A 12386-nucleotide genomic window follows, 5' to 3' on the forward strand; every position below is an offset into this window, starting at 1 on the left:
GGGCTTAAGACAAGGCAGTTAAGCATAAAAACAATTTGATGCTTCAAAACAGCAGGTTCAGCATTTGGAAACCTTTGGAAACCTAAGTCTTGACAGAGAGACTGAGGCAGTGTAGAACAAGCTGTAGCAGGGCACAGCTGTGAGCAAGGCTGGGAGATCTCCTCAGAAAGGGGGTTCTCAATGTGTGAAAGCCAACAGCTTATCCTCAGTAAGAGGAAAGGACAGAGGAGCTCACTGACAAAACAGATGCCTCCATGGGAGATGCAGTGATGAGTTAGTTCAGAGCCAGCAGACTCTGCTGTCACATGGAGCCTCTTCTCACACCATTTCACTCCTCATCAGCCTTAGACATTTACTCAGGTGATAACAGGAGCATTTTTGACTTCCAAATCCTGCAATGCCAATACCCTGTGGGTTAATCCCTCCTCATCATTCAGCCCTGGAGCACCTGCCCTGCTGTGCTCTCAAGTACCAGAGCCTGACAATAAAATCAACTTATTACTGAGCATAAGCACACTCAGAGCACCACTTTGGAAGAAGCTGCTCCCAGGGAACAGATCTCACTCCCCCGATGGCTGAGCTGGTTCACAACTGCAGGAACATTCAGCTGGCTTCCATATCTCAGCACTTTGAGCTGAGTTGGTGAAATCCACACAAACCACCCAAACTGCACACGGCAGGCTTGTCACTCAGAACAGACTGTGGGGACACCCTCCAGCACAGCACAGCACCCATGCTGCTGATGGAGAGCTTTCACCCACGGGGACAGACAGCAACCCCCTCACTGAGTAGCTCCAACACCACCCTGCTCACTGCTGAAGCCATGGGTGACCTGCCAACAGCTCAGCCTGGCTGGGGTGGTTTTGGGGTGCCCACACAGTGCTCAGATGCCCTCACCAGTGACATCCCAATGACCACACCAGCCCCTTGCACCAAACACTGAACACACACACTGGTGGCACAGAATTCCCTCCAGCACCCACCCCACCAATACAAGCCTGTATCACCCCAAAACCACCAGCAAGACCCCATGCAGGAGCTGGGTGCAGCTCCAGTATTAGCAATACAAAGCCAGGCTTGGAGCATCTCCCAAGAGTGCACTAACACCGTAGCAAACTTGAGCTTCACTCCCAGCACAGACACATCCCAATGCCTTCCACCCAGCTGGGGTATGGTACACCACAGTAAATCACAATTAGCATGCACTCCAACCCATTGTTCCTCACTGTCACTAAGTGGGGCAGCCAGAAGGGCTCTACACTTAGGGAACATCTTTTCCCTCTTGTTTGCACAGGGACTTGAAGACCAGATCACAGCTCTCCAGGTACAAGGAAGATTACAACTCACCCTCAGATTAAATTCTGAGGTAGAACATCATCCAGAGCCACCAGCTGCAGGGACACCCTGGTAGGAGCCCTGCAGTTGTGCTTCACCAAAGTATCGCTGTGCTTGGCCTGTTGCCTTCTCTGGCGCTCACAGCCAGCCCCAGCCCACATCTGGGCATGGGACACTGGGAACAGGCTTCCATCAGGGACCCACAGTGGCACCAGCCCAGCTGGCCACAGTAAGCCAGACCAGCAATAAGAATCTTCTGGATCTTACAGCAGTTCAGCTTGGGAAGGGACAGGGTGTTGAAAACTCGCTGGTGCTGCCCACCCACTTCACAGACCACATCTGCTTGTGCCAAGGAACTGCAGCAACCCCACGCTGTGGTGCTGGGGCACATCCACAAGCTTGGCCACACAACTGTAACCATACAGTTTTAGAAGGGCAAGCTAGAAAAAACACCCAGAAACTCAAGAATCCAAACAACCCTCTCAAGAGGTTACCCACAGTAGATAAACAAACCATTCAAAAAAGGCCAAAGCCAACCCAACATTTAGCACAGGACAGCAATGCAGTAGCAGTCTCAACACCACCATGTCCATCAACCCTTGCACACCCACAGCTCAGGCTCAGCTCCCTCCCTTGCCAAAGCACCCAGATCCCATCACTCCACCAACAGAGACTCTCCCAGCTCTTAAAATTCAGCTTTTACAGCAGCCTCAGCGCCAGCCCCTTCTGGTCACATCATTCTGCCAGTCTCTGAAGCTGGGACAGACCAAGGGGTCCCCACTCCCAGGGCAGCAATTACACACAGAATGCAGCTCCACTCCCAACTTCAAGGCTGAGAGAGTCAAAGAGCTAAAAACAAAAAATATGGAGCATGACCATGGCTTAAGGGTGAGCCCTGAGTGGACATCCTTCTGGCCTGGAAAGAAACATCCCCCTTCCTAGCAAAGATTCTCCCTGAATTAGCAGCAGCAAGATGCACCTTCTTAAGTCAAGATGGAAGAAGTTGTTGGAGGCTGTAACCAACAATCAGCAAAAAAAAGCTCCTTTATTTCTTACTTCTCTACTGCAAGCACACTTAGTGAAATCCATTAAACGCAAGCTTTATTTTAAAATGTTTTTATTGGTAAGTCTGCCACAGTCATTTACATATCACAGGAACAAACCCCCAAAATGTGCTTCCCTGGACCACCACAAGTATTCATGGGATTTCCTTTTCAGGTTGTGTTTTGGGACTTTTTGGTCTTTTTAAGTGGAGGACAAACCTTAGTATCGAAGTTTTCTTTCTTGGTGTCCCTTGAAGCTGTGGAGCCACCAGCAAGGACAGTCCTGTGAGCAGAGACTACTGACACAAGCCATGCTGTCAGCGATGAAGGTCTTGCGGTTTACAGATGGATACCGTGCAATTTTTCTCCTACTAAACTAATCAAAATTGCATCGTGATCCACCCGACAACAGCAAAACAAGAGCTTTACCAAACTGGCAAATTTGGGGCAGTTCAGCCTGATGACAAGTCCTCCTTTCCTCCACAGGCCGGGACAAGTGCAATACTCTACATACAGCTACAAGTAATGCAACAAATCCCCACCCATGGAGAAATCAGCGCAAGGCATCTTCAAATCTTCCATGAAAGAAAAAAAAAATGGGGGTAGGGCAAAAAGAGAAAAAAAAAAAGCTTGAAAACCCATTAATCACCACAGATTCACCACCACCACAGTCAGTTTTGCATGGATTTGCACAGCAATTTTAGTAAGCTGGGATGCAAACCTGCAAAACTGACTGTAATCAGCACCATCTTCTCCAGCAACTGGCACTGGCTAGGATGCACTTTATCTAGCAGTACTGTAAGTGCCCACATTACAGTAGGTCCAATTCCAAGCTACCTGCACTATGAGCACTTTGATACTGCTAGGACAAAACTACTTCCCAAGCAATCGCCTTCAATGGAAAAAAAAAAAAACAACTTTAACTAAAAGTGGTAATTGCTGAGCCAAAGCCAGATGGACGCGGGTTTTTTGGATGTGCAGGCAGCAGCTTGTGCCAGAAGGAGCATTTAGGGCAGTAGATTCTACGCTACTTCACTAACTGCACTAGATGCACCTTAACACAAGGACCATTTTCAGCGCAGCTCCAACGCAGCACAACAATCCTGGCTCTCTGTGCTCTGCCACCATCAAGGAATCGCCACAGTAATGCCAGAAGTGCTTAAACTGCAGTAGATCCTAAACTCTACCTGCACTGTAAGCACTTTTGCACAACTCGAGGCCCATCACCAGACAAATTCTTCTATTTCAAGGTTTTAGCGCAGCTGCAGCATCACAGAAGCATCTTGACTGAAGCACAGGAGCCAACAGTACCTGCCAAGAGAGAAGACCAATATTAATGTTGCATAACACAGATATGGATTTGCTACTCAATTTAGGAGAGATTTTTCTTATTAAAGCACAGAGCAGAAATAGGTTCAGGAGTTTTGAGAAGGCAGTATAACAGGGCACACCCAATGAGGAAAGGTTTGCAGCTAGTTTTCCCTTGAATTAAAGTAAAAATGGCTTCTTCCAGATTTTAGTGGCAGTTGAAAAGCACCATAAGAGGTATCAAAATATCCCTGTTTCCTGCTCTCATGTGTTACTAAGCACGAGAGATTTTTTAGCTGACCTTTCTCCAGGAGCTTTACCGACATAACCCAACTACCAAACATCTTCTCCCCCAGTAGTACAAGGAAAGTTCTGACCCACGATCCCGCACGCTCCGCATCAGATAATGGAGTATCTGTACTTCAGATGATGCGTGAGCTGCGGCACAGCACAAAAGCCACGGACCCTCTGCACAGGAGGGGAGGGGGAAAATTTTCTATTAAATTTCCATTTTGCTGCGGACCGCGCTGTCAGAACCTGCGGGGGTGGGCAGGCTCCGGCCGGGGATGCCCGAGGGGCTCTCCCGAAGCGGAGCCGCTCCGGGTGCCGGTGCCAGGGAGGGACCCCACCCCCGCGGGGATTTATCTGGCCCCGGGCCGCCGTTATCTCCCAGCACTGACCATCTGCCCGGGGGGGCGGGCACCGGGATCACTCGGCCCCGCTCGCCACGTGCAGCGCGTCCCCCGCGCCCGGTGCAACCGGAGCATCCCCGGGGGCTCCGCTCGGCGCTGGCACCGGCACTCGCAGGGGGCGAGCGGCGGCCCCGTCCCGGGAGGGGGCTCGGGGCGCCCCGCCACGTGCTGCCCGCCCCGTCCGGGGCCGCGCGCGGCCGCCGCGGCGGAACAAAGCACGGTGGGAAATGCAGTCCTCCATTCAAAGCCCCAAAAACGCGCCAAGCCGCCCGCCCGCCCCACCTCCGCACCCGCCGCCACCGCCGGGGACCCCGGCCCGCCCCGCGGCCCCGGGGCGGGGGGGAGCGGCGAGCTCAGCGCCAAGTTGCACCGAGGGCGGCTCCGCACGGCCGCGGGCGGCCCCTTTGTCCCGGCCCGACGGGGCAGCGCGGCCGCCTCTCGCCGCCGTGTCCGCGCCGCTCCGGATCCCCGCGGCCCCCGCCCCGCCCGGTCCCGCCGTCCCGGCCCCCGCCCGCTCCTGCCTGCGCGGGGCCGCCGCGGGAGCGCGCGCGGGGGTCTCGCGGAGCCCCGACGGCGGCGGCGGCTCCGCCGAGCGCGTGGTGCGGCTCGCGCCCGACCGCCCCCTCCGCCCGCGCGCGCGCGCCGCCGGCCCGCCCCCCCACTCCGCACTACAACCCCCAGCGCGCCCCGCGCTCGCCGCGCATGCGCACCGCCTACACCACCCCCCCCGCCGCCATGTGCTCGCCGCGCGCGCGCCCCCTCCCCCCCGCCCCACGCGCACCGGCCACGCGGGGGCGGCGCGAGACAGCCCCCCCACCACCCCACACACACCCACCCACCCCCTCCTCACTGCCCGGGGAGAACACGCGGGGACCCCCCAAAAAACAGCCCCGAGCCCCCCATCCCCGGCACCCCCTCCCCGCACCGCCCCGAGTTTCGGCCTCTCCCGCCGCCGCTTCCCCGGTCCATTGTTGGTGCCGCGGGAGCCGCCGGCCGTGGACGGGGCGAGCGTGAGGGGCCCCGCGGTGCGGGGGAGCCGCGGGCCCAGGCGGGACGCGGGGCGAGCCCCGCGCACTCCTACAGGTGGGTGGCGGCCGCCCGCGCCCCGCAAAGCGCTGCCGCCCCCGCACCCAGCCCGGGGCCCGGGCCGCCCGTCCCGGTGCGTGTCCCCCGCCTCGGGCAGCCCGCGCCGGCCGGCACTGATTGCGGCGGGGCTCGGGAAGGGTCCGGGGCAGAGAGAGAAAGAGAGGGGAAAAAAAGAGAAAAGCGATAAAATAAATAAAATAATAGAAGAGGTGCAAAGCGGGGAGTGCCCTTGGGCTCACGCCGGCTTTGGGAAGGCGAAACAAAAAAAGGAGCGCGAAGGAGAGAGCAGGGAAAGGGGAAGATAAACACGGTACCTTAGAGCCGAGCTGAGCCCTGGAATAAAAAGGGTTTTACGAAAGTGGCGCGAAGACAATATCATGTGATCGGGCCAGGGCGGCTCCTCCCGCCCGGCCAGCCAAAAACGGGGAGAGGGATCGGGGGGAAGCAAGCACATCCGCTCCCCGCGCCATTAGCATAATTAATTGTGTCCTGCAGCTGCGGCCGTCGCTGCCCGGCCAATGGCAGCCGCCGCCCCCGGCCGCCCCTTCCTCCCGCGGGGGGATGGCGATGGAGGAGACCCCGGGCAGGGCCGGGACGGGGCGGGCAGGGCCGGCCGCGGGGCTCGGCGGGGATGGGCACTGAGGGATCGAGACTGAGGGGTTTTGGGGGGACTTTGGGGCGCGGGGGCTGCGCCCGTCCCTCGTGGAAAGCGAGCCACCGCAGCCGCCACGACCAGGCGTGGCCGCACTCGCCCAGGGCCACCAGCGCACTGATGGCAGAAAATTTGGGCCGTTTTGGGGTGAAAAGCCCCGAAATGACGTGGCGGGTGCTGTCCCGGCCGAGCTGGCTTCGCACGGTGCTGCTGGCGGCTCTCGCCATGGCCTTGCAGCACCTGAGCACCGCAGAGGTGCAGCCCAGGGGTCCCGCTGCTGCTGCAGCCCCCGGGCGCACCCCGAGGGTCCCGCTGCTCCTGCAGCCCCCCGGCCGCACCCCGAGGGTCCCGCTGCTCCTGCAGCCCCCCGGCCGCGCCCCGAGGGTCCCGCTGCTCCTGCAGCCCCCCGGCCGCACCCCGAGGGTCCCGCTGCTCCTGCAGCCCCCCGGCCGCGCCCCGAGGGTCCCGCTGCTCCTGCAGCCCCCGGGCGCACCCCGAGGGTCCCGCTGCTCCTGCAGCCCCCCGGCCGCACCCCGAGGGTCCCGCTGCTCCTGCAGCCCCCCGGCCGCACCCCGAGGGTCCCGCTGCTCCCGCAGCCCCCCGGCCGCACCCCGAGGGTCCCGCTGCTCCTGCAGCCCCCGGGCCGCACCCCGAGGGTCCCGCTGCTCCTGCAGCCCCCGGGCCGCACCCCGAGGGTCCCGCTGATCCTGCAGCCCCCGGCCGCGCCCCGAGGGTCCCGCTGCTCCTGCAGCCCCCGGGCCGCACCCCGAGGGTCCCGCTGCTCCTGCAGCCCCCGGGCCGCACCCCGAGGGTCCCCCCGCGCCCGGCCCGTGCTGGGGACCCCAGCGCGGGGTGTTCGTCCTGCCCTGGCGGGCGGCCCTCGCAGGAATGCTAAAAATGTGCTAATTGTGCCCAGCCAGCGGCCACGGTTCCTCAGGGATTAGGAGTAATCATCTTTTAAAAAAGAATAAATAACATGAAATCGATTGATAACCAACAGTTTTGCCCCGCTTTTCCTGGGGGGGCTCTTCTCGGTTGGGCCGGAAAGCCCCAAAGCGCCTCCTCATCTCACCCCGATCATGGGGATCTGAAGTCAGAACAAAATGTCCCCATGGAAACCGGGCAGTATCTATCGGGACCGCGTTCGCACACAACGAGAAAAGGGCTTTTGTGTCGCCGTCGTGGTCGTGCCCGTATTTATTAGTGTTTAATTTCCCGGTGAGAGCTGGCGGCCCGGTTGGCGCAGGTTGGAGGGCGAGCCTGGCGAGGAGAGCGCGTGTGAGGCCTCAGACAAAGCGGCCGGGGCAGGGCGGGCGGGCTCGGCGCGGGCCGGCCCGGCCGCGGCTCCGGCTCCTGCTTTTCCTGCACAAAATGCAATTTGTTCCTTGTCATCACTGGAAATCCTCTGCCGGGCTTCTCCCTGCAAACTTTTGTGTTGTAGTGCCCGGGGTTGATAGGGAATGTAGTGGTTCGGAGCTGCAGGAAGATCACGTGTAATGGAGGACGCAGTCAAATTCGAAATTTAAATTTTCTCCAGATTAGGCAAAGTGGCTTTCTGAGATCCCGACCCAGAAATGCTAAAAGAGAGCAAAATGCCCAACACTGAAGTCAGCAATTTAGCATGGGTGTGTGAATTTGTTATCAACACCCCTGCAGAAACAGAATAGTGAGTTGACACAGCGATGGAAAATGCAGAAATGTCCCAGGAACTCATATACATAACAGGGAAAACGTTCCCAGAAAAAGGATATTTCTTGTCTAACTCTGTAAAACAAAACATTTTTTAAACTGGCAGCAAATAAACATGACACAGTACTAGAAAACCTTCTTTATAGGAAAAAATTTATTATATGCTGTGCATTGATTTCTAATTCTTTAATATAAACATTTGTATCATAAACATATTCAGATAATATATAAGAATAAAGTTACATGTAGGAGCTTTTACTCAATTCATGCTGGAAATTGATTATCTCTTTTTGTCAGTTCAGAAATAAATTAGTCTTTCAACAAAGAGAGCTTGAAAATGGTGAAATAAGTCTACATGAAGTGTTGCACAGATAAGATTAAATGGTATTTTTACATCCTCCTGCTGACCTTTGACTTGTGTTTTTGTGTATCTTGGAAGAGAGTCCTGGGGTCTGCAAATACATCAGTTGCTAAAAAAAGTAATGGTCAAAGAAAAAAGTGCCAGAACTTTTCTTAATATTTGAAAGGGTATTGTGCAGTGAGAGCAGTTCTCTGCCAGAGCTGGGCAGAGTTTTGATGGCCTTTTCAAGCACATGGTGATTTATAGTTTGCAAGGTGGTGCTTGTAAAACATGTTACTGTGGGGAGGTTTTGGAGGTCTGTTAGCAAAACTAAAGTAGGTGCAATTCATATACAGAGATGAGAGAAAAAAAAGTTAAATTACTAAAAATCACTTTCAGAGTTTATTCTGAAATTCCATACCCCACCCTTACAACAAATATACTGAAATTTAGAATTTTTTTTTCCCTGTGATGGAGCCACATGCATGCATATGTGCTGAGAAGATATTTCTGTTTCTTTCACTGCCCTTTTCTTCTCAGTGTTTCAGATAATTCTGTTCTCTCTCTTCTTGGTTACTGATTCATTCAACTATTATCAAGGCTTGCCTTGGACTAGCTGCTCCACTTTTGTTCCCTACCAAAATCAGAATTATTGTCTGACCTTTCTCATACTGGAGAAGGCACAGTGAACTGTGCTGTACTATCCAAATAAAAGAAATCAGAAACAGCTAAGAGGGATGAATCTTCGTGAAACAACAAATTTCTTTTCAAAACAAACTATCCAAAAATCAGTTTCTGTATGGAAAGATTTCTGTCAGATTAATAAAATCTAACTTTTTTCTCAAAACTTTGGGAATAGTTGAAAGCCTGAAGATCTTCTCCTAAACTTACAGAACACCAGCATGAAATCAGTGTCCAAACCCCTGTTTTATAGCCAGGTCTGGAGTCTTTTTGGAAGAAAATGTTTGGACAGATCAGGTCATCTTGAAAAGGAACAAAAAACCCAAAGGAATATTTAAGAGAAAACACTTTAATCATTAGCTACAGAGTTATTCCCCTGATAAGAGGGAGGTTGCAAACTCTTTCTGTGAATTCTCACAGAGCCACAACTCTGGTAAATCTTTGCAGCAGTGGAGTTCCTTAAAGGTCTGTCTTCATTTGTCTTCTGTACACTTTGGGGTTTTTGTGTAACACTGGATTACCTGTCATGTGCTGCTGAACTGTCTTTATTTTAAATCATTCAGCTGAAAAAGATGTAGAATGAAAATTTTACTCTTGTAAGGACAGAATAAAAAGATACTTTGAGATTTTCCTCAATGTAAATGTAAAATTTAATTCAGTATTCGTTCTATGTGCTTGCTCTTGTGATGAAAAATGACGGATAATAGAGGTTTTATTATAAAGATTTCACACTTTTGTCATTTATTAGTAAGACATTTGAAACTGGTATTCACCTTTTAATATCTATTTGTAAAACTATTTAATAGAGAAAAATGGGGTATGAATAAGCTGTGTTACCTTGCATTTTAGCTAAGTGAAATCTGCTTATAAAAACACTAAGCCCTCTCCCAAATAAGACCAATCTACATATAAAATAAGGAACAAGGGTACAGTAATGGCTTAGACTTCATGTCTAATTTTTTTTTTACTGTATTGATCCCTGTAATGAATAATGTAACATTTGCTGTATCTCTGACATGCTGTAAAGGACTGCTGCATACTAATGTCTCAAATCTGTCCTTCTAGGAGTTCTTTGACAATTTATTATAAGCATGTTTATTATAACAAAATTTAAATGTATAGAATTATCTCTGCTTCATTTATCTTCACAGTTTGGTAGCTAAGTATATTAAAGTCTGCATTTAGCTTTCTAATCTGTTCATTTCTTATGTATCCATATTACTTTGCACCAGGCTGAAATTGCATTTCTGTGAATCTCTTTTATGCAATTTCTATAGAGTTCAATTCTGTGAGTTCCCTCCACCTTCACCATCATGGGAAGTTAAATGAACTCATCCTTTCACAGCACTTGGTTCTTCATCAATTTCTTTCCCATTTCAGGTGGGTTAAACCCTGACAATTGGATATAAGTTGTCAAATCAAAAGGCAGCTCCTTGCATGACTAAATGAGCCTTTTCGTGGTACAGGATAGGGCCATGTGTAATGCTGAAATTGGAAATGTTTCCTACATGAACTTGCAGAGGAACGAGGTTTCTATTTTTTTCATGTCAAAATCAATTCTTGGAAGGCAGAGTTTTGAATTCTGGGCATCTATTTTCTGTCTCAGATTCTCTGGATAGTAGTCTGTCTTGTTAAACACCTTTCCAGATGCCCCGTGCATCCTCCTGCCATTTTCACAGATCATTGATTATACCTTGAATTATATGGGTGAATTTTTCTCACACACAGGTGTCCAATATTGCCAAATATTACTGGTATTTTGATGAGTTTTCTAATTTGTGTATATATCAACAGCATTTTAATTCATGCAATTTTCTTGTACGTTTGTTCTGAAGTACAGTTTCTATTTTGTAACAGTGCACAACTTCCCCTTTTGTAAAATTACTTGATAGATTTTATTTCTCCACAGCTGGCAATCAGAATATGTTGTGAACTCTCTAGATTTTGTGTAAATCTTAATATTTGGATGAGCCACATAATCCAAATATGTGCTTAAGCCCTTAAAACTGTAAATATCTTAAACGGTGAGTATGTAAGTTTGCAAGCCATGAAAGCTGTGTCTTGAGGAGCAATGTTCTTTCCATCAGAACAAGCTACAAAGGCAGGCTGTGCCATGGATGTGATCCTACACATTTTATACACATGGAGGGTGATTTGGGACATGAGTGCTCCTGCTGATGCTTCAGCCCATCAATAGTTTCAGTGCAGGAAGAATTGGCCCCAGCCCTGCACACACCTCTGTGCACTCTCTGAACTCCTCCTTCAGGGCAGGGGAACTAAACAGGACTGGTTTAACCTTTTTTTCTGTGCCTAAACTTAAAAATATGCTCAAGTCATTTCTAGACGAGACATCTCCTTCCAAAATATACTTCCCTTACATCACGTGGCGTTTTAGAAATTAGTCAATAAATTACTGTTTGACTCCAGGTTATACATAAACTATTATTTTGTTTGGCTCATTAACTGTTACTGCAGGCTGATGTACAGCATTGCCTGCATTTTTCTCTGAAATCCAAATACATTACCAATATTTGATGTAAGGACCTGATGAGAAGACCCAGGGACCAGATGTTGTCTTTATGTTTCCACAGTGTCCTGTGGTTTGTATGTTGGTCCCAGGGAAGACATGTACCTCTCCCCTGTTGAACAGATTGTGTGCACTCAGGGGAGTCAAGCAGGTATAAGATTTTAAGATTTTTCTTTCTGTCAGGCTGCCTCTAAGAAGAGGCAGAGGTTTGGATATTGTGCATGTAAGAAATCTGGGAGTTTACACACAGTTTACCTGATTTTCATGCACAGCAAAAAAACAGCTGGTACTTTTTTCCACTCTTGAATTCTGACAGTTGCATGCAATAGGAAATGTGAGGATTCCTCTCTTTTTTTTCAGCAGAAACATGAGCAAGTTACAGACAGAAGCTCTCGGGTTGCCTGTTAAATGCACCAAACTTGTGCAGGTGCAGGGCAGGCTCTGTAAACCACCTGCAAGTGGCAGGATGCTCGTCCCTCACCAAGCACCCAGAGCATCCCTCAGACCCTTTTCTCTGTGCAACATCAGGTTGTGCTTCAGGAGCACTGATTGAAGCAGATGTCCTAGACAGAAATCTCTGTATGTGTTCATTAAACTCTAAATCCTGCCAGTTAGGATGAGCTCCTTGGAGCAGGACAGTGTGAAGTAGTTTTCACATCCATTTGGGGGAGGTATTTCATTATGCAGCTCGTCAAAGTTGCCCTTCAGTGATTTCCCTTCCCTACACTTGTGCAGGAGCTGGGCACTGGAAGGTGCATTGCAGAGGTTGTTGCCTCTCACGGGAGCATTTTGTAAATTCAGGGAACAGCTGAGTTCACAAGTTGGTTAAAACACATTGAGAATCAGGCTGACTAAGCACCAGGAGGTCTACCCCAGCCTGCAGAACAGCTCAGGATTAGAAGGGCATAAAACCATCTTAAACCTGCTATATACTCTCAGTTCTGGGGCTACAGGCATAACACAGGATCTCACCTCTCATACCAAGGCAATGCTTTTTTCCAGTGCATGTGTCGTGCGTGCTCCAGATCCCTGC

At 51.1% G+C, this 12386-nt stretch overlaps 1 protein-coding gene across 1 annotated transcript; it reads left to right on the forward strand.

Moving 5' to 3' along the window:
- Nucleotides 1–4605: 4605 nt before the first annotated feature.
- Nucleotides 4606–7060, forward strand: LOC130253319 (basic proline-rich protein-like). Its single transcript, XM_056491816.1, has 2 exons — nucleotides 4606–5537; nucleotides 6403–7060. Exons 1-2 carry the CDS (start codon nucleotides 4606–4608, stop codon nucleotides 7058–7060), a joined length of 1590 nt encoding a protein of 529 aa, XP_056347791.1.
- The last annotated feature ends 5326 nt before the right edge of the window (nucleotides 7061–12386 follow it).

Source organism: Oenanthe melanoleuca, chromosome 4A (assembly GCF_029582105.1).
Source record: "Oenanthe melanoleuca isolate GR-GAL-2019-014 chromosome 4A, OMel1.0, whole genome shotgun sequence".
NCBI lineage: Eukaryota > Metazoa > Chordata > Aves > Passeriformes > Muscicapidae > Oenanthe > Oenanthe melanoleuca.

Coding starts and splice junctions, on each gene's coding strand:
- LOC130253319 (XM_056491816.1), top strand. CDS start 4,606: ATGCAGTCCTCCATTCAAAGCCCCAAAAACGCGCCAAGCCGCCCGCCC. Junction 5,538..6,402: donor GGCCCGGGCCGCCCGTCCCG/GTGCGTGTCCCC, acceptor CTGCTGCTGCAG/CCCCCGGGCGCACCCCGAGG.